This window comes from Lissotriton vulgaris, chromosome 7, assembly GCF_964263255.1.
Source record: "Lissotriton vulgaris chromosome 7, aLisVul1.2, whole genome shotgun sequence".
NCBI lineage: Eukaryota > Metazoa > Chordata > Amphibia > Caudata > Salamandridae > Lissotriton > Lissotriton vulgaris.
The window spans coordinates 709,154,173-709,176,579 of record NC_141695.1 but is presented as its reverse complement, the minus strand read 5'-3'; the positions used below and the strand labels follow the sequence as shown (position 1 = coordinate 709,176,579).

Below are 22,407 nucleotides of genomic sequence, written 5' to 3'. Positions count from 1 at the left end.
TTTTTAGGCCCCATGTTTGGCTGTGCCCAACAGTGTCCAGCCGTGGGAGTTCCCTAACTACTTTTAAGGGGGATCCCTCAGGAGTCTGACTTCTTTTCACTTGGCTAGGTTTACCAGCTTCAGTGATCCTAATCTGCTGATTAAGGGGTTCTTTTGGACAGGGGGCCCTTTGGGGTCCACCACTGGCCTCCCTGTTCTCTTCAGCCCTGGGCTGACTGAGGCAGGGTAGAGAGGTGCAGGTTACCTGCTCCAGACTGGGCCCCACCTGGGAAGGGTCCACTGCCATCAGGGGCTCTGCCAGGCTAGGCCTGACTACCTCTGGGGCAGTTCCTTCAACAGGGGTAGAGTCAGTTCCCTGAGGAGGCTGGCTCTCACCTAGTGTCTGGGAGGGGGAAGACTTTTCTTCCTCCTCAATGCTCTCTGTTTGAGTGGAGTGATCCATTGTTTCAGGCTTCACAACCTCACTATCTGTTTGAGTAGAGGCTGAGACCATTTCAACCTTGCCAACCTTTTCAGGAGGGCATTCAGTTTGTGTATGGGCTGTGACTGTCACAGCCCTCCTATCCTGTTCTGGAAAGTCTGTCTGAGCCTGGGCAGTGGCTACCACTGCCCTTCCAACCTTTTCAGAGAGGAATGGTGCTTGGACTGGGGCTGTAGCTATTACTGCCCCACTAACCTGTCTGGATAGGCCTATCATTCTGGAGTGAGTTTCCTGCTCCACCTCAGCCCATGCTGAGAGTTCCAGGTCATTCCCCAGTAAGCAATCTACAGGTAGGTTATCTGTCACTGCCACTCTCATGGGCCCTGTGACATTACCCCAGCTGAGCTTGACTACTGCCATGGGATGCCTTCTCTTCACTCCATGAATGTCTGTCACCTGATAAGTAAAACCAGGGGTCAGCTGAGCAGAGGGGACCAGATGGTCACTCACCATGGTGAGGCTGGCCCCTGTGTCTCTGAATGCCTCAACTTTCTGACCATTCAATAAAACTTCTTGTCTATACTTTCCCAAAATGTGGGGTCCAGTAGTGAAGTTGGCAAACCCCATGCCAGTCTCACAGACAAGAGTGTGGTCAGGGAACCTGGCTAGGCCATAGTCCTCCTGATTGCCCAAAGTAATGCCCACCACATTCTTGGGGGCACTCCCACCACCTGGGGGATTACCACTAGTGGTAACAGGAGGTTTAGGAGTATTACCTGGGGGTATATTTCCCTTATTACCATTTTTAGGGCAACTGGCATCACTTTTGTAATGGCCCACCTGTTTACAGGTATGGCAATAAGGTTTCTTCTGTTCTGAAGGAGTGTTCTGGGACCCACCACCCTTGTTGGAGTTTTGGGGACCTTGGAAAATCTTCACTGTGGATTTATCCCCACCCTTCTCTTGAGGCTTGGTTGATTCCTTTTTCTGGTCACCACCCTGGTTTTTAGGCCTAACCCTGGTTCTGACCCATTTGTCTGCCCTCTTACCCAATTCCTGTGGAGAGGTCAGATCAGAGTCTACCAGGTGCTGGTGTAATAACTGGTTCTGACAATTATTTAAGATTTGCTCCCTCATAATTAGATTATACAATCCTTTAAAATCATTAACCTTACTACCCAGTAGCCAGCCTTCGAAAGCCTTAGTGGCACAATCAACAAAGTCAGTCCAATCTTGAGACTGAGTTTTCTGGGTGTCTCTGAACAGCATTCTGTATTGTTCAGTGGTTAAACCAAACCCATCAACCAGTGTATTCTTCAAGATTTGGTAATTGTTAGCATCCTCCACCCTTGTGGTGAGGAGCTTATCTCTACCTTTACCATCAAAGGAGAGCCACAAGATAGCTGCCCACTGACTCTGGGGAACACCCTGCACAGTGCAGGCTCTCTCCAAAGCAGTAATCCATTTGTGGATGTCATCCCCTTCTTTAAAGGGGGACACTATCTTATTCAGGTGCTTTGTATTAAAACTCCTTTCCCTATTGCTAGGTTTATTGCTGCCACCAGTGGGCTGTAGCCCACATAATTCTTGCCCTCTAGCAAGGGCAAGTCTCTCTTTGGCCAGGGCAAGTTCTTCCCTTTCAATCCTCAGTTTGATTGCCCTTTCTTCAGCTTAATACACTCTCCTCTTAGGGGAAGACATCCCTCTGTGAGAAGAGTTGAGAGAGCCATTGGTTCGAAGGGATCTGTTAGAGCCTCTTGATAGAGACCTAACTCGTCCATTCCCAATGTTAAGCTGACCTGAGAGTGGGCCCAGGAGTCCCCTAGTACCAAGCTCATGTCTGCTTAAGTTGGACCTGGTTAGTCTATTGACTTCTACCTGTCCCTTATCTGCCTCATCCCCTGACAACCGGTCCTCATCCTCATCCTCAGCATCATCTGCTTCCTGGAGGGGATGGTCCTGGCTATCAAAGGGTCCCTGTAAGGAGGGCAAACTTCCTTCTGGATTAGAAGGGTCTGGGTTACCAGCCCTACTGGTATCATAAGCCTCTAAGAGACCAATCAGAAAGGAAGTGGTGGGGTTAGACCCCTGTTTTAGTTTCCTGAGAGTACACACTTGTCTCATCTCATGGAAGCTAAGAGCAGCATATTTTGAAGTAAGGACCTGTGGAGGGTCCACTGACACAAGGGGATACTCAGAGTTTCCTCCTTTGTCTGACATGCTGATTCTAGTGTGGTGTAAGTGATGCACCTACCTACAATATGTGTTTACCTACTGATCCCTTGCTAAGAGTTGCAGCCAAGGTGTGCTAAGCCTTGAGGAGCTGCAACAGCTGGTTCAGTAGAACTCAGAGTATTCTAAGCTTAGTTATATGTACTAACAGTACTTATGTGATCTTTCAACAAGATATTCTTAGGATACGTGTGGTAAAACAACAGCAAGCTCAAATCCCAACCGCTGCTCACCAATGTGAGAAGGTGGCCTGATATGCAGTGGTCACTATTCTAGTGAACACTATGTATCAGTCCAGCAACCCTTATTGATGATTGGTTGTAAGTCAACCTTATAGACCAGCTATCCTAGTAGCGTGGATACGAGCAGTCTAAGGCTAAAGACTCGAGAGGGCGTGTTAAGCCAGCTGTTATACCACATATACCCCTTGAACACCAAGTGAAAGGACACCACACAAGTGTTATGAAAATAAACAGTTATTTATTAAAGATCACAACAGCCCTGTACTCTTTATGAGGACAGGGTACTAAGCACAAACCAAAACTCTTACAAAAATACTTAAGTTAGCACAGTATATACAAATGCCCGAGGGGCACGGAAAACCATATACTTGAAAAGTGGAATGCGAAATTACTAGCAGGTAAGTACAGTACTAATAGGCTTTGGAATCGCTAGGACTTGACTATAGAATCGTTAGATTACTTCTAGGAGACCCAGGGGACTCGGGTGCAGTGTGTGCACTCTCACGCGAGATGCGGGACATAGTCTATGGTAGCTAGAAATTGCAAAGTTAGTGTTCTCGGGCGAACCCGACCTGGTAGGGAGAAAACGAAAGTAGATTCTGACCCTTGGATAGTGAGGCTATGCTGGGGCACCGAAATGCCGAAGTTACCTAGCCCAGGGGCTGCAGCTGCATAGGACTCAAAAGACGTCGGGAATCCTCGTTGACGGACCAGGAGCCTGGAAGAAAGAAGTTGCTGGCAGGCGACCAGTGAAGAAAGTTCGGTGGATCCAAGCCTGGATCGATGGACGATGACACCTGAAAGCAGAGGGGACCAAGTTCGAGACTACTAGCCAGTAGTCAGTGGGCACCAGGAGGGCACCGGATGGTAGCCACCTCGACAAGGCGTGTGGGTGACGCTGGGCTCGGAGATCTCACGGACCAGGAGGCGTTGTCGGCGACCAGGAAGGAGGATCGAGCTGTCCCACGAAGATAGAAGCTGTCGGCGTCGCTGGACCCAGGATTGGGCAACAAAGCCTTGGCAAATTCAAGCCCACGCGGTGGACCTAAAATGGCGTCTGGAGTGGACCAGGAGGGTCCGGGGTGCCTCTCTTCAAGAAGGAAGCAAGGGCCAGTCTGGAGCAACCAGACCAGCAGCAGTGATGTCGTCGGGCGTCGTTCAGAAGGCCACAAGCCAGCCGGCTAGTAGCCAAACAACGCGGTGCACAGCAAACAGCAGAAGGGCCCCACGCAGATCGTGGAGATGCAGGGAGGCTGATCTTGGGTGCTGGAGTTGTGCAGGGTCGGGGCTTCTCGGACCCCAAAGCACTCACCCGTGGAGGACACGGTGGGCTTGCAGTAAAGATGTCGTGCAGTCTTGGCGATCGTCGGTCCCTCGAGGTCTCGTCGCACTCACGGTTCTCAGCTTGGCTGTAGAGGTGAGTAGAGGTCAGAGGTGCCAGGGAAGCCGGGTCTCGTCGAGCTGGGTCGTCGGATTCGTGAAGAAGGACTTGCAGCAGACCGCAGTGTTCTGAGGATGGTGCCCGCTTGATGCAGGGTGACTACTCCTTAGCCACAAGGGAGAATCTTGATGAAGAAATCGTGAAGTCCTTTTGCAGAAAGTCGTGTCTTGATTCCAAAGATGATCTAATCTGAACAGGGGGCCCGCTCCCATCTTTATACTAAAAAAGGGGGCTGACCCGGTGACTAGGTCCTGCCTATGGGTGGGACTAGGTGGGGGGTGGTTACACCCCTCTGCCATGCCGGACTTCCCCAGGCCAGGGGCTGGTGTGCCCCTGGAACTGGTTCAGACCGGCCTATGCGCAGTGAGCACCGGGGTGCCACTCAGCAGTCACCTTCCTGTAAAGCCCTGCCTACCCAGGATACACAAAACCATGTCTGGGACGGTGCTAGCACCGCCCCTGACAGGAAACCCTTTGTCCAGGCTCCCCTCGCTGGAAGGACTTCCAGCTGCAGGGGGTCAGACTCGTGTCTGTGGTGGCAGCATCCATTTTGTGGAGCTGAGGCTTCAGTTAACTTTAACCGGGGTTCACAGTTACATACATGTCGTGTCCCTCTAGAAGGGTGGAATGCTAACCCTGTCGCCAGAATTGGCGAGGGGTTAGTATTCCAATTCGTATGACACCTTACTCGACATGTTTTGATAACGCAATACCAAAGTTAGCATTTAACCGCGAGGATTATAATGCACTTAAGAGTATATGGTATGCGATATCATGGAACAGCTATTAGGACTTGGTTCCGCAAGCTGCAGACAGGCTCAGCTCATGCCAGAGCACCATCTCACACGATTCCAAGCACTCTGCCTTCAGGATTGTCAAGGCCTGCCATAGGAGTGACTGATAGGAATCTGTGTGTCCATTTTAGGGTTAGGTATAGGTATGCTACACCTACAGCAAAGGGTGATTACACGACTTTGCCCCAGCTGTCATGCAGCCAGTTGTGTCAAATTTAGGAGGCCAGCCAGGGGTGGCATAATACATGCTGCAGCCCCTGGCAGCCCTGGGTACACCTATGCCCTGAGTTACAGGGTCTGATAAGGTGGCCCAGTACCAATTGGAAATGTACCTAGGGTACATGGAATCCATTTTAAAGAGAGAGCAGTAGGCCTGGGGTCCTGATTGGCAGGATCCCAGGTCGACTATGTCCAAAACCAGCTAAAACACAGGGCAAAAAAGTTGGGGGCAACCATAGTCAGGAGGTACCTTCCTACAATGTTAGTGTATGTTTACAGGTGGGGCAACCCACACATTTGGTGACAGTGCGCTCAAGTTACAGTGTACGCTGTGGTGGATGAGGTTCGACCCTTTGGCACAATTACTAGACCTGCTCGGCCACCTCCTACTGGTTGGGAGGCTAGTAGCACTCTGCACCCTCCAAATGGGTGTACCCCAAATGCAAATTTCTCATGTTTGGTTTTGTTGGGCGCGGGTTTTATTGAATTGGGATGGCTTTGGTGAGTTTGGGACGCTGAAATGGGATGGGGGTGTGCGATTGGGAAATGCAGTCTGACTTTGCATTTATATTATGAATTTACTGTAAAGTCACTTTACGGTACTTCGGACATACATGGTGTGCTATATAGTGCTGGTATTAATTTAATGATGGATGGACGGTATGAGTGGTAGGGTTAAGTTCCTCACCTGGAACGTGCGTGGACTCAACACCCCTAAAAAAATACAATCTGTTTCTGGCGTACTTGGATAGAATGGAGGAGCAAGTAGCCTTACTCCAAGAGACGAACCTCACTAAAGAATCAGAATAAAAAAGTGGGGGCCGCCCAAGCCACTCTTTGCCGCAGAATCCAGCAGCGCCGCGTAGTCAGGAGTGTGTTACGGAACTCTTAGATGACGATGGTGTTGCACACTACTCTACTCCCGAAATTTGTGATATAGTCTTACAATGTTACACTAAACTTTATGCGGCTAAGGGTGTCCCACCAATTGAGGAGATAGATTCCTATCTTGGGGGTCTCTTACCGGAGTACTGAGCACGCCGTGAGGGAAACGGCACCAGTTCCTCAACAGCTCCTCACCTTACGCCGTGAGGGCAATGGCTATAGTCCCGGCCAGCGGACTACGGACTACACTACCCAGCAGCCCCGCCCCGGGGAGGTCGCAGTCCTGTGACGCTCCCAACGCGCACGGAGGCGCCATAAGATCTGAGCGTCGAGCGCTCTTGGGGGTCCCTTACAGGAGTACTGAGCACGCCGTGAGGGAAACGGCACCAGATCCTCAACAGCTCCTCACCTTATGCAGTGAGGGCAACGGCTGTAGTCTCGGCCAGCGGACTACGGACTACACTACCCAGCAGCCTCGGGGAGGTCGCAGTCCTGTGACGCTCCCAACGCGCCCGGAGGCGCCATAAGATCTCTGAGCGCCGAGCGGTCTTGGGGGTCTCTTACCGGAGTACTGAGCACGCCGTGAGGGAAACAGCATCAGTTCCTCAACAGCTCCTCACCTTACGCCGTGAGTGCAACGGCTGTAGTCCCGGCCAGCAGACTACGGACTACACTACCCAGCAGTCCCGGGGAGGTCGCAGTCCCGTGACGCTCCCAACGCGCCCGGAGGCGCCATAAGATCTCTGAGCGCTGAGCGCTCTTGGGGGTCTCTTACCGGAGTACTGAGCACGCCGTGAGGGAAACGGCACCAGTTCCTCAACAGCTCCTCACCTTACGCCGTGAGGGCAACGGCTTTAGTCCCGGCCAGCGGACTACAGACTACACTACCCAGCAGCCCCGGGGAGGTCCCAGTCCCGTGACGCTCCCAACGCGCCCGGAGACGCCATAAGATCTCTGAACGCCTCCCGCCCCGCGGGACGCGCGCGGTGCAGCTCCGGGCGTAGCCCGGGCAAAGGGCGGGCAGTCTGTGGCAGTCGGGGCAGGACGAGGCTGGGCTGGGCCAGAGACTCTACATGTTGCGGATGCCATCAACCTTAATACTGTGAGACCTTGTGAACTATTTTTATTTCGTGTTTTAAAGTTCGCTGTGCCACAGGAACTGGCACAATTATAATCTTGTTGCATAGTTGAATTTCATGTTAGCTTTCGGTCATTAGTAGTAGTTTTGTCTTAGTTATATTTTCTTTTTTTCTTCCCTTTTAGCTATGTCTAAATCTAGCTCTGGGAACAACCCACCGGTTTTGACTACACTTGATAATTACCTGGTTAAGGTGGTCAGAACAATTAATAACGATAGGCGATTGTCCTTGGGGTTAGGTAGTCCCCCCTTGTCTCCTACCCCACTACTTACATCAGCGCCATCAGTTTTGGGTGACAGTAATGGCCTTAATAATCCTGATGCTATCGATAAGGAAATCACAGAACAACTGGTGTCAAACCAAGTTGTACTGGATGACTCCACTGACACCTCAGTACAGTGCTCCCCGACCCCTGCTCCCAGAGTGGTCAGGGCTTGTTGAAAAGTCCAAACCAAACGAAGGGGAACTCGTAACACAAAAAGAAGAGCAGTTACGTCTCCTAGAAATACCACTGAGGATGGGGAGTCTGTGGTTAAAGACGGCGCAGTTAACCTGGACATTGGGCAATTTAACCTTTTGGTAAGCGCCATTGATTCTAAGATAGAAGGGATTATTAAACCCCTGGTGGCTAAACTCGACCAGTTTCTGATGAGGTGATAAGACTAGGGGGCCTTTTGAACACCCATATGGCTTCAGTTAGAGGTACTAAGATCCAAGCTGAGAGCAATATTGCCAGTGTTAGCAAAGCTTCTGCGAGTAGTTCTAAGGTTCCAGTTGAGAGCATCAACAGTAATGTCAGTATAGCAGCTGCACAAGAAGGTAGACCATGCGTCAATAAGATAGCTACGCAGAGTGCTCCCTCTGCGGCCTGTTTGGATAAGCAAGCCGTAAAACTAGATGAGATCCAAGAGGGATGGACTGAAGTAAAAAGTAGGCATTATATTAACCTCCCACCAGATTGTGCACCATATGTGGTGGTCTTAACTAATGTACCATCATCTGAAACCCATTCGAGCCAGGGCCAACAAGAATCCCATGAATCATTAAAAAATATAACTGTTTCCTGGCTGAACAGACAATGTGTGTTCCCAATTGCTTATTCTGATCAAGTGTTGACTACCAGAGGGGTTAACTGGATAGGGAACTCAAAAAGAGCTGCAGGGGTGACTGCGTCATTGTTAATTTTAAACACCCACAACATGCCGCTACCGTCCTGCTTAGAGCAGCTTCCCTACCGATTCTTGACAATAGTGTGTGTGTGCGGTCACTTGGTTTCCTTTATAACCACCTTAACAAAGCTCCTTATGGCAACCATAGTACCAGGCTTTATACTCCTTTGCATAGACCACTTTTTGATATACCGATACCGATCCAAAATCGATTTAATACTCTAAACTCCTTGGATGCAAATGATTGACTTGCCCAGGATGGTCAGTGTAAACCTGACGAAACCCGAAGTGCCCAGGTATATAAGGTGGTAAAGAGTTTGAAACGCTTTTAGGGCTAGAAACACAGCTAGCAACTCTAAGTGGTTGATGTGGAGTAGCTTTTGTTGCGGTGTCCACCTGTCTTGCATGGTGTGATGCAGTAGATGAGCTCCCCAGCCGGAGAGCGATGCGTCCGCTGTCATGACTATTTGAGGAACTGGCTCTAGAAACGGTCGCCCTTTGGAAAGGTTTTTGGTGTTCCACCATTGCAGATAACGATAAGTTCGACCGTCTACCAACACTAGGTCTGTTAATTGACCTTGAGCCTGGTTCCATTGGCGTGCTAGGCACTCTTGAAGTGGATGCATTTGCAGTCTTGCTTGAGGTACTACAGATATGCAAGATGCCATCATTCCTATGAGCTGCATGAACACTCGAGCTGGTGGCGAGTGTTGCGGTTTGAATTTTGTTAGGAGAGTTTGTACACTTGTTATCCTGGCTGGAGAGGGATAAGCTAGTGTTAGTTGGGTGTTTATTGTAGCGCCGAGATACTGTTGTATGTGCGAGGGTTGTAGATGCGATTTGGTGTGATTTACTGTGAATCCCAAACCGTGAAGCAGTTGAATAGTAGCGTGAGTGTTTTGCACACACTCGCTGTATGAGCTGGCTTTTATGAGCCAGTCGTCTAGATATGGGAAGACCTGCCTCGGAGTTGCTATCGACGCCATGTTGTTCTGGGAAGTCGACGCCCACCTCGAAGATGTCGTCTGGAATCGGAGCTGAAGATCGAGCCATTGTCCTCCTGGCTTTTCGTTCCCGGATCGTCTTTTTGGAGCAGAAAGAGGCACAGGCGGAACAGTCTTTAGCCTCGTGCTCCGGGGAGAGGCAGAGGTTACACACCTCATGAAGGTCGGTGTGGGGAAACTTCGACCCACATTGAGGACACTTTTTAAATGGCGTCCTTTCCATGAGCTGGAGTCGAGGCCTAGTTAGGCCCAAAGGCCGTGGACGACGACCGGAATCGAAGTTCTCAATGTGGAGAAGTAGCGTCAACAGGAAAAGCGTTTGAAACTAGATTCTAGAAGCCGATGAGGATTGCGCGCCGAAAGAAATCGTTTCCAACATGGAGCGCTGGAATACATCCGAGCCCGGTGGCGGAAAAAAACAATCTGGGGATAGACCCGATGCCCATGCACAGTATCATCCAAAGGAGGAGTCACCTATCTCGTGACTTCCAAAGACTTTTCTACAACAAAACAAACTGCAAACATCCGGGCCCAACACTAGGTGGCCATCTATGCACAGTGTGTAATCTGCAGCTCATATGCCTCGAACATACAATTTCTTTGCAGTGAGAGACTGGATACTATCCAGGACCAGCTCTGGGTTGCACTGCTGTTTGACTTCCAGAAACCTGGAGGTCAGACTGCATGAGTTAATACACTGTGATAGTTGGGTAAATTTATATTCTTTATAGGCAGAGAATAGGGACTTTTTGGGAAAGGATGGACAGATCTGTTCTGGTGTCAACCACATGTTCGTCCTCCCCATTGCTTGGCATGTGTTCCTAATGTGGGACAACCAAGGTATGTTCCCTGCTCCCAAGATGGTCATAACGTCCTTCAATTCCTCCCTATAATTTACCAACTCAGGTGTCCTCCAGAGACGGCGCCAAAACAGAAGTGGACGGGAGGCAATTTAGTCAGCAATGGGGCCAATACCCAAGTCCATCCTTAGTGGTGTCATGGGAGTACTCTTGGGAAGACACAACAGCTGCCTGAGGAAGGTGTTCTCAATTAAGGATAGCATATTAATTGGGCAGTGTCCCCAGAGCTCCGCTCCATATAAAGACGCAGCCCTTGCCTCTACTTTGTATATTTCTGCGGGTGGACCTACCACTTTCTTTGTGTAGCTTTTGTATACTTTTAAGATTACCCCTATGGACTGTGTTAATTTTAAATTAGCTTTCTTTACGTGGTTTCCCCAGTCCATCTTATCGTTAAGAGTAAGACCCAAATAGTCGAAGATGGACACCCTCTCTAGGGTCATACCTTCTATTTGGGGGTGGGGCAGTTGATAGTGTTTGCATGGAAGACCATATATTTTGTTTTTGGGAGATTTATCTCCAGATCCCTCTTCCTGCAAAATGAGCAGAACTCTTCCAGAACCCGTCGCATACCCATAGGGGACTTGGACAGATGCAGCGTATCGTAGGCAAATATTAAAGCTGGTATTTTGCGGTTTGCTAACCTCGGTAAATCTATGTCTTTTACAGCCAGTAGATTTTCAATAAGATCATTTAAAAAGAGGGAAAACAGGACCTGGGCTAGAACACATCCCTGTCTCTCACCCCTTTCTCTACAGGGAAGGGAGCTGTCAATTCCCCTTTCTTACCGTATCTTATTCTCGCATACGTATCATGGTTTAAGCGCTTAAACTGATGGCATGAGTGGGCTGGTACTCCCATTTCATGGGGAAGGTTCCATAGTTGATCCCGCTGCACCATGTCGAATGGGGATTTGAGATCCAAGAAGGTTAGGTAGAGACTGCAACCCTCCAAGATTACTGTTTTTCTATAGATCAATTGCAATTTAAAAATCTGATCAACGGTTGAGGTTTTAATCCGAAACCCACCTCGTAAAGGCGTTAATACATTCTTTTCCTCCATACATGATTGCAATCGACCAAGGGGAAACTGGGCAAATATCTTTTGAGTAACGTCAATGAGACTTATTGGACGATAATTTGCCGGGTTAATTGGGGAGCCTTTTTTGTAAATAGGAATGATTTCTGCCCCTGCCCAAGTCGGGGGCATTGCCATACCTTGAAGGACGGCATTAAACAGCGTCCATAAATGGGGTGTCCACACTGCTTGTTTGTTTCTAAATAGGTCGCCAGGAATTCTGTCCAGCCTCGGTGCCTTGGCTGGAAGCAATTTACCCAGTGCCGAAGTGACTTCTTTTATTGTACAGGGTGGGGCACTGCTATTTGGGAGGGTTTCATTTATTACTATTTCCCTGGGAACTACAGCACCATCTACGGTCCTTGTGTATAGAGTTTTAAAGTGGGATCTCCAAACTTCTTCCCTCAAGTTTGGCTCGATTGCAGAGTTGCCTTCAGATTTTCCAGTTTTCACTAGATTCCAAAAGCCTCTCATGTCCCGATTATCGAGGGCTTTTCTAATTGCCTCCCATTTATCTATCTCCCAAGTTGCTTTCACTTCAGCTAGGGTTTTTTTGTGGTGTGCCCCGTTTACTTTAATACATTGGTTGTATTTTTTTTTAATCCCCAGTAGTAGAGCGCGTTTGTCCTCTCTACACATTTTATTATACCAGGGGTGTTTGGGTTTAGAGTCAGAACTATTGCTATATTCATTATTGTAAAAGTGCTCAGCCAATTTTAAAAACATTTCCTGGTGATTCTTACTAAGTAGCGGCAGGAAATCTAAACCTTGACTATTTTCAGATGCTCGAAATGTAGTTTCTAAAAAAGGGGTGATTTGTTTGTAAAGGGTAGCCACTTTTCCGGTGACTGTACAAATGTTCCCTAGCGCACTCTTATACCCCCTCCTATTACAGTTAGATTGGGCACTGCTTGTGGGGATATGCTCTGTTGAGTCTTAAACTGGGGGGAAATCAATTCTAGCACCAACGGATTATGGTCACTTTCACATCTAGATTTGACCGAAAAATCTGTAGTTATGTGCCATAATTCTACATCTACCAAGATATAGTCCATTATAGAGACCTGCCCCATCTTGTTAAAAGTAGGATTGCCCGGACTATCAAAATACATGTGAAATATAATACAATTGAAAATATTTGAAATGTATTTTTATAATTCAAATGTGTAAAATCCCCACTCCATGCACATGGTAAAAATCTCCTAACTACCGCCCCTTTACCTACTTTGCTTCCTAGCTAGGTTAGTGCAATATGAATATCAATACATCCTGACGGGGACATTACAAGCTGAATCTCACTTTAAAAGCTCAACAGACAGTGCGCACTACGAAGAACATCGTGCGCTGATAGAGAGATTACAGGCTGAATTGGGCGTTATCTAATGAAAGGGGACAGTACATGTGTGGGACCTTGCATACTGAAAAAGATATTGTACGCTCAAGGGGAAATGTTGCAATGAAGGGGATCCATTTTGTGAGCTAATGAGTTAAGGAGCTGATATATGTACCAGTGAATCAATTTACGTATGACCCTGATTTTAAAATTCACATTTAAATATATTTATAGAGGAGGAATCACCACAAAGTTCCTCTTGAGAAGGTTTGACTATGTTCATTAGCTTGCCTGGTGAGTAAGAAAAGCACACCGATACACTGCAGGAAGACATTTTTTATCAGCTGTCTTTCTGTTCTATAGCACACGATTCCAAATACAACGGCAACATAATACAATATATGCAAGACATGGGTTACTTGTTAATATTAGAAATAAAGTTCATAAGTAGTTGTACACACCTCAATTTGCACCCTCCGCCCATCTGACCCACGCTTGCCCTATCTAAAGCTACTTTAGGAGGGTATATTACAAGAAAGAAAAATAAACACTAAAGTGCAGATATTTTTATTTATTAAAGTTCACAATGCTCAAATGATAAAAAATACTAACTGTACATAACATGTAATTGAAGTGCTTTAATGGGCAAATCGTACATTTTACCAGTACCCCGCTGGATTGCAAATGTCAAAGGGCATGATGAAAGTATGCTGTTAAATTCCTACCTCCGTGATCGGATGGGTGAAGAAGCAAAGGCAGGGTCATCTTTGAGTGTTCGCCTCCAGGACTCGTCTGCTTTCTGTACTTGGGATCCCAATTCACTCATTACCCAATCTGGTACTTCTTCCTGGCTACTACTCCGTGCTATGACTGAATTTGGTTCATCAAAATAGATGGACTATGGTAAAAAAAAATACAATATATAGTCAATTACCAGGGCACGAGCATGTCAAATATTCTTAAAGTATGATTACCCAAAAATAGAAGACAAGTAAAATGAATGCTAGGCAAGACTGGCAAAAATAAGAAAATAATCTTATATTTAATGCCTATTTTATCTAGAGGCTTAAAAACAAAATGTGTGAATCAGGCCATTTAAGACTAAGGATTAAGGTTAGAACTGAGGTCCCAATAGAAAATGGGAACTATAGATAAGGGGCGGAGCTTGCTGGCGTCCATGCAAGACGTGTGAGAGCTGAGCTCCTCGCCTGAGCCCCTTTAATATTCGTCAAATTGATCCTTTTTGGTGCCTCACTGTCCTCAGCGAGGGCGGATTTTGCTTCTACGACCCCTAGGGCTGCTGGGGGCACCTTTCCTGATCGACATCGGTGGTGGCATCGATCAACGGACCGGCGGAGTTTGGAGTTGCGGACCAGGCCGCAATCCGCGGACTATCCTTGGGGGCTGCCCGCCCTACGTAACACTACGTGCGGCGTGAGGTTGCTGTGTGGCCCCGATCTGCCGGACTGCCTTCTACCCTGTGCTGATTCTGGACCGATCCTCGCCAGTGCTGGCTCACTGTTGCCCCTCTGCCTCGTGTGTGTTTGCTGCAACTCCTGGGTGGAGACCTGGGGCTCCCCGGAGTGGCCTACGGACCGGACCGCGGGAAGTTGCGCCCTACGGCTGCCGGTTGGCGGGCTCCGCCGCTACTCTGATCGGCCTGAGGACTGGAGGGACACTGGTGCTGGGCTGTGTGCTTTGGTGTGTACTGGCGTTTCTCGACACCCGGCGGTGTGACCTGCACCGAGTCTGGAGTTTGGATTTCTCCCCCTGGACTAGTCTGTGCCACGCGGCTCGCGGCCGCCATCTTTGACCTCCATTCCTTGCTGCGCACCGGACTGCTTCGCGGAGTTCGCTCCCCACGGCTCTCCCCCTACATCGAGCCGCCTCTTGCTCCTTGCTTGGCACATATTCTGTGAGCTCTGCCATGGGGAAAGGGGACAGAAATCAGCCGAAACTCACGTTCGAGCAGCGGAGGCCGAAGGGCGCGGAGGGTGCTCCTCCTGAAACATCATCACAGGCGGCGGAAAGCTCGCTCTGTGCGGACATTCGTGAAATGCTCGGCGCCATGGAGAAAGGCCTGCAGGACAGCATGTCAGCGATCGGCTTGAAAATCGACGCCTTATCATTCCGTATGGACAGGATGTCCGAGAGGGTGGACAAACATGCGGAACGTTTGGACATGGCGGAGCGTAGGCTGACGGAGGCGGAGGAGGCCCAAACGGAGTGGGATAAGGACCGTAAGCAATTCGGCCGCCTCCTCCAAGTCATACAGGTCAAAACGGAGGATCTGGAAGCGCGTTCACGGCGCTCCAACGTCCGCATCACGGGGGTTGCGGAATCCACCAACACTGGAAAACTCTTCGTCGAGAAGTTGCTTCACAAGCTCCTAGGGGAGGACGTCTTCTCCCCCATGTTTATTGTTGAGAGGGCCCATCGCACTCTCGGTCCCAAACTGCAGCCTGGCCTCCCTCCGAGACCAATCATTGCAAAACTTTTGAACTACAGGGACCGCGACCTGGCCCTCCGTCTGGCGAGGGAGAAGGGGGAATTGCAGTTTGAAGGAATGAACATCTCCCTCTATCCTGACTTCACAGCTAGGGTGCAAGAGGAGCGGAAGCGATTCGCCCCCTACAAGAAACAGATGAGAGACATGGGGCTCGACTACGCCATGCTATACCCGGCGAGACTCCGGATCAATAAACAAGGACATTCGCATTTTTTCACCGACCCGGCTGATCTGAAAAAAATCGCTTAAGGAGTGGGCCAAAGTACAGCGCAACAGCCCGAGGGATCAGCGTACGGAGGATGAGGAAGCTGTATCTTTGGAGGGTCAGGGCTGAACTGTCCCTGGCTGTGTAGCTTGGCTTGGCTGCTTCACCGCGACTGTATGTATTGCATTCCAGTTCTCGATGTGTCTCTCCTTTGCCACCATAACATTTTGGTATTGTGACTCTTGAATTGCCTGGCTCGTGGTGGTGCCACGACTTGGGGCTCGAACTTTTGTTGCTTTCCTTCTGTTATCGGGGGGGTGCTCCCGGTGGCACGTGGGGACTGTTTATTCACCACTCTGCTTGTTCTGCTGCTGGGGCTTACGTGGGGTGCCGAACGCAATGGGGGTGGGGCTGGGAGCAACGACTGTATCTGGCCCTTGTTGGAGAGTATTGTGGTCTGGCCAGAACCTCTGCCCCTGCGCTTTCGGCTTTCCGACCCTCTAGGGGGTCCTGGGTTTGTAGTGGGGTGTTTCGGGTGGGCTCAGGGTGGGTAGTGCTATGCTCTGTCTGACCGGGTTGGGGTTGGTCGGCTGTGGGTGGGTGGTTGTTAGCTGTGTTTGTGTATTGTTGCTGCCATGCTGTGTGGGATTCAGGGTTCGTCGGGTGGGGGGTTTGTTTTTGCCGACTACTGCACTGTGTCTGCCACACTATCTGCTCTGCGACATTTTACTTTCTAAACTGCCATGTCGACTGCTGAATCACTGAGTGCGGAGAGCTCCCTGGGCTCTCTGCGATTGCTGTCCTGGAACGTGAGGGGGCTTAACGATTTCCGCAAACTCAGGAAGGTCTTAGCCTATTTGCAACGCCATCACATTGACCTTGCTTTACTGCAGGAAACACATCTGCCGCTTTCCAGCCCTATGTTGCAAGTGAGGGGCCTTGGCACCGCTTGTGTCGCTGCGGGGTTCACAACGCATGCTAGGGGGGTGCTCATATGGGCTAATCCCAAGTCCCGACTGTCGCTGACCCGGGTGGCGGTAGACCCGGAAGGGAGGTTTGTGGTTGCACGTTGTGTTGGAAAGGATCATGATCTCTTGCTGGTGAATGTGTATGGCCCCAACTACGATTCCCCGGAGTTCTATTCTTCGCTTGCTGACAGCTGCAGGCAGTTTGTGGGCTCTAAAATGCTGTGGGGGGGGGATTTTAACTTGGTGCTGAACCCGGACCTTGACAGATCTGCGGGCCCCCCTAGGTCCCCTGCAGCTTCCGCGTCCCTCCTTTTGTCGGAATGTGTGAAACTTGATTTACTTGATGTGTGGCGGCATAGGCACTCGGGGCGGGGTGGGTACACTCACTACTCGGCCTATCACAACATTCATACACGCATAGATTATTGGTTTGTTTCCCGCTCTTTGCTAGATATGGTTAAGGGTTGCACAGTTCTCCCGCGCACGCTGTCTGATCACTCGCCCTTGCTCTTGTTGCTGGTGGCTCCTCCCAGGAGGATTCCCCCCTTCACGTGGAGGTTCCCCCCGTACTCCCTCTTGGATGAGGTTTTCAGAGGGGAACTCGCCGAAGACATAGAGGCCTATTTCGCAACCAATGTGGGCTCCGTGGACAGCGTACAAGTTCTCTGGGACGCATTTAAGGTTTACATAAGAGGAATGACTATGGCGAAGCATTCTGGGGTGCTCAAAGCTATCAGGAGACGCCTGCAGTTGCTCGAGACGCAGCTCGCTGATCTGGATAGTCAGGCGGTGAACTCGGGGGACGCAGCTGATAAGGTCAAGCTTAAGTCCTTGCTAGATGAATTTCAGGAGGAAGCGGACAGGGAAATTAAACACATGGGCAAATACGTGACGGCGCGCGTGTATGGGGAACGGGAGCGGCCTGGTGCACTCCTAGCTAAACTTATGCGCAACAGTAGGCCCCCATTGGTTATCGAGGAGTTGGTGACAGCTGCTGGGGCGGTGGTTACGGAGGAGCAGGATATCTTGGCGGAATTTCATGCCTACTACACTGCCCTCTACTCCTCGAGGGATGCACACCTCGAGGACGAAATCGACGACTATCTGAGTTACATTCAAATGCCCTTCCTGGCCGACTGGCAGAGGGAGTTTCTTATGGCCCCCATTCAGAAAGAGGAGGTAATGGAAGCGCTGGGGGGCATGAGATCTGGTAGCGCTCCTGGAGCGGATGGTCTCACGGTGTCCTTCTACAAGGCCTTTCAGGAACAACTGGTCCCGTACTTGATGCTCCTGTTCGATGACATTTGCCAACAGGGCAGCATGTCGAAATCCATGAGAGAGGCGTTGCTTATTACCATCCCGAAACCTGGCAAACCCCTTAATCAGTGTGGCTTCTACCGACCGCTATCGCTGATAAATGTGGACGCGAAACTGTATGCTAAGGTGCTTGCGACTCGTTTGGCGTTGCTGGTCCCGGACCTAGTTGCTCCGGAGCAGGCTGGGTTTGTTCCCTCACGCAATCTCACTTATAATATCCGCACGGTCCTAGGCACGATCCAGCATGTCAAACACGAAAACAAAGCTGTGGCCATCTTCTTGGACATGGAGAAGGCCTTCGATTCTGTTGAGTGGTCGTTCATGCTGAGGGTCCTTCGTAAGTTCGGCCTAGGGGAACCGTTTCTACAAATGTTGGGAGCCCTATACTACAAACCCACTGCGAGGCTAAAGATAGGTAACCTGGTCACTGCTCCCATCGAGATTGGGAGGGGCACGCGTCAGGGTTGCCCCCTCTCTCCGTTGCTGTATGCCATGGTAGCGGAGCCTCTCGCCTGCGCTATACGAGAGTATCATCGGTTCGAAGGGAGAAACTTTCCGACGTACCAGATCGGTATCTCAACATATGCGGATGACACTCTGCTATATGTCCGGGACCCGGAGACTAACCTCGCTGCGGTTCTGCGGGAGGTGGTGAGGTTCGGGGCTCTTTCGGGCCTCCGCGTCAACTGGAATAAGTCAGTGGCATTGCCCCTGACACCGGTGACGCTCCCTTTCGACTCGGAGTACCCCCTGCAATGGACCACGGACTCTATCCGCTACTTAGGGATACGCATTCATACAGACCCGGAGGTCCTGATACGCGAGAATTATGGAGTTGCCTACTCCAAACTGGTGGATGATGTCGAAGTGTGGTCCAGGCTCCCGCTTTCACTCATGGGCAGGATTGCACTCATGAAGATGGTGGTGCTCCCCAGGTTCCTTTTCCTATTCGTGAATATACCAGTAGTCCTTTCCAAAGCCTTTTTCCGGCAACTTACCCAGACACTTGTCCGCCTGGCGTGGGGGGGCAAACAGCCGCGGGTGCAGTGGCAGACGCTCACCCTTCCGTACGAACAGGGAGGCCTTGGGGCTCTAGACCTGGAGCGATACTATAGGCTTGCTCAGGGTGCACATCTCCATACGTGGATTCATGGGGATCCAGGTATCCCTCATGTGAAACTGGAGCGACTCTTTGCAGACCCCGTCCCGCTTCCGGCGACAGTATGTTATCCACCTGATAGAAGGGTCGGCAATCTGGACTCTGTAGCTGCCACGAATCATGCTTGGCATGCACTGATTGGCTCCCGTGAGTGCACGCTGCTATATTCACCTTTGCTCCGTGTAGAATGGGCGGCCTGGTTGGCTCCATTGACGGAGAAGGGCGTCCTGAAGGCGCTACGTGACCTAGGCATTGTTACTATGGGAGATCTCTTCTCAAAGGGCACTCTGAAAACGTTGCAGCAGGTCCTTCACTCCTGTCCCGGGGCAACGCTGCTTCATAGTTTTCAATACCACAGGGTTCGTAGAGCGGCCCTCGCCGTTTTAGGCCCGGACCTAGCTGAACCGCTGGAAATGCCGGAACTCACCTATGTCATCAAGACCCCCTCATCTCGCAAACTGATCACAGCTCTTAGGTCACTGGGTGATAGACAACGGCAATATCCCCCCTCCAAGGCCCGCCTGGCCTGGCAGGCTGACCTCCAATCTCCCATCTCAGACGACATGTGGCGTTATTGTGCGACTAATACTAGGAAAATCTCGCTCAACGGTAGGCACCGCCTGGTGCATTTTAAATTCCTACAGCGTGTCTACTACACGCCCGAGAGGTTGCACAGGTATGGCCTTAGGGAGTCAGCGGAGTGTGAGCGATGCCACTTTCACACAGCAGACTTTCTCCATATGGCCTGGACTTGTCCTGCCATACATAAGTACTGGGTAGAGGTCTTTGCGGACCTCAGCGCTATCCTTGGTGAGGTGATCTTGCCTAACCCGGCGCTCGCCTTACTCGGTTTTTCAAAACCTCTTCCTGTGGCTATGCGGCGGCTTGCGGACATGGCATTACTGACAGCAAAGCGGCTGATAGCTCTGTGCTGGATGCGGGGGCCGGTCCCTACTAAAAAACGATGGGAAACAGACTTGCTTTACTGCTGCACGCAATCGGAGGTGTATAGTGAACGCCTACCTCCGATGAGTAGACCCAAAAACTTTTGGGGTTTGTTTAGGGCGTTTCAAAGTTCGAAAGAGGATGGTGAGTCGGATCCAGAGAGTGTGGAGCTGGATGTGCTACAGGAGGAGGCGGCTGCGTCAGCTATGGATGAGGAGTGTGTCAGTTGAAGGCCTTAATGTTGTGACAGTGTGGTGAGTCGTGCCTGATTTTTGTGGTGTTTTGTGTTGGGGGTTGCTTGTGACGGCTGTTCTGGCTTGTGGCGACCGCTGTCCCCTTCCCAGAGCGTTATCCCGCCCTAGTGGGCATTTGTTTACCTCCCTTAGCCCAGCTGAGGGGTCCAGGGTTGTGGTGCAGAGTGGGAGGTGGGTGGTGGACACGGGTTTAGGTAGTCTGGCTTGTTCTTCTTTCGGGGTGGGTGGGTTTGTTATTGTCTGGGGGGTCTCCTCCCCTTTATACACCTTTCCCTGGGTCCCCGTTGGTGATGCCCTCGACTCTAGGTATATACGCAGTACTTCCCGGGTGGCTATTTCGATCCTGCCAATCTGGCACGCCTAGCTGCACCTGGGTCTGATTTTGTTGGCGTTGTGGGGTGTGCATCCTGCTTATATGTTGTGATCATCCACACGTAGCTGCTATGAACTATTGCCTCTGCACACTTGTTCCACACCTGCAGTTTCGCCGCCAGGCCCTCGGGCTGTTGGTCTTTACGGCTGTGTAACTTACCTTTACCCAGGGATTGGAGGGTGTTTTTTTGATGCCGCCGGCCTCCGGGTTGTAGGCGATGCTGGCTGTGTATGTGACTTGAAGGTGTAATAAAGTATAAATTTAATTAAAAAAAAAGAAAATGGGAACTATAAATTGACTACCTATTTTAGCAAAATTATTTGGAAACCATGGGCCCGATACACAAAGGGACATACTTGTAGTAAAGTTAAGGGTTTGCAGGCTCTAAACTTGTGGTAGAGTTTCTGTACTTGTGGCGGAATGTCCACGCTCGGGGCAAAAATCCCCTTATGTCAAACTGGAGAGATTGCGTCGCACTGAAACTCCACACTCGTAATGTGACTACATGTATGTGTCTTTATGAATTGGGACCCATATCTTTAGTTTATCAAACATAACTGTGCCTTTTCTGAAAATTTTGCAGACATCATGTTCTGTAGCTGGATCGAACTAATTGGTAATATGAAAAACATCTATTACCCCAAATAGCATACTCCCGTCTGCCCACGGAGCTAGGTTCTCCACAAACACCCTTGAAAATTACCAAAAACTTAGGAGTCAAGATCACGATAAACTGACCCCGATTCCATAGGTAAATGCAGTATTCCTTTCAGGGTTCCATCAGCTCCACAGTAAAAAACATTTGCTTCATTTATTCTCTTTTTTACAAAAGGTCACAGTTATAAATGCCTTTGTGTTCTCTCAAGTGACTACTACACAGTAGGTTGCTTATGACTACTCCAGAAAACAGTTTATGAACTGCAATTGGTATAAAATATGGCTTCTAGGATATAATTAATCAGAGCTTTTAACATCAATCAATCAATCAAAGACATTTATAGAGCGCACTACTTACCCGTAGGGTCTCAAGGCGCTGGGGGGGGGGGGGTGCCGTTACTGCTCGAACAGCCAGGTCTTGAGCTTCTTCCCGAAGGAGAGGTGGTCTTGGGTCAGGCGCAGGTCGGTCGGGAGGGAGTTCCAGGTCTTGGCGGCCAGGTAGGAGAAGGACCTTCCTCCTGTTGTCGCTCTTCGGATGCGGGGGACGGCGGCGAGGGCGTGGCTGGCTGATCGGAGGTGGCGTTTGGGAGCGTAGAAGTTGATGCGGTTGTTGAGGTAGCTCGGACCTTGATCGTGTAGGGCTTTGTGTGCGTGGGTGAGGAGACGGAAGGTGATTCTTTTGTTGACGGGGAGCCAATGCAGGTCTCTCAGATGTCCGGAGATGTGGCTGTTTCGTGGGATGTCGAGGATGAGTCTGGCTGAGGCGTTCTGGATCCGCTGGAGTCTCTTCTGGAGCTTGGCGGTGGTTCCGGCGTAGAGGGCATTGCCGTAGTCCAGTCGGCTGGTGACGAGGGCCTGGGTGACAGTCTTCCTGGTCTCGGTGGGGATCCACCGGAAGATCTTCCGTAGCATGCGCAGGATGTTGAAGCACGACGAGGAGACGGCGTTGACTTGTCTGGTCATGGAGAGGGAGGAGTCCAGGATGAAGCCCAGGTTGCGTGCGTGGTCCGCCGGTTTGGGTGCGGTGCCCAGGGCGGGGGGCCACCAGGAGTCGTCCCAGGCGGAGGGCGAGGAGCCCAGGATCAGGACCTCCGTCTTGTCTGAGTTCAGTTTCAGGCGGCTGGTCGTCATCCACTCGGCTACATCTTTCATCCCTTCGTGAAGGTTGGCTCTGGCAGTGGTGGGGTCGTTGGTCAGGGAGAGG

At 50.4% G+C, this 22,407-nt stretch overlaps 1 protein-coding gene across 2 annotated transcripts in view; it reads right to left on the bottom strand.

The window, feature by feature from the left end:
- CEP112 (centrosomal protein 112) overlaps positions 1–22,407 on the bottom strand; it is a 2,145,639-nt gene that overhangs the window by 2,019,817 nt on the left and 103,415 nt on the right. For both annotated transcript variants that reach the window (XM_086930940.1, XM_086930941.1), the window contains exon 4: positions 13,542–13,714. In XM_086930940.1, coding sequence (XP_086787066.1) covers positions 13,542–13,714 — 173 coding nt within the window. The remainder of the gene's footprint in view (positions 1–13,541; positions 13,715–22,407) is intronic.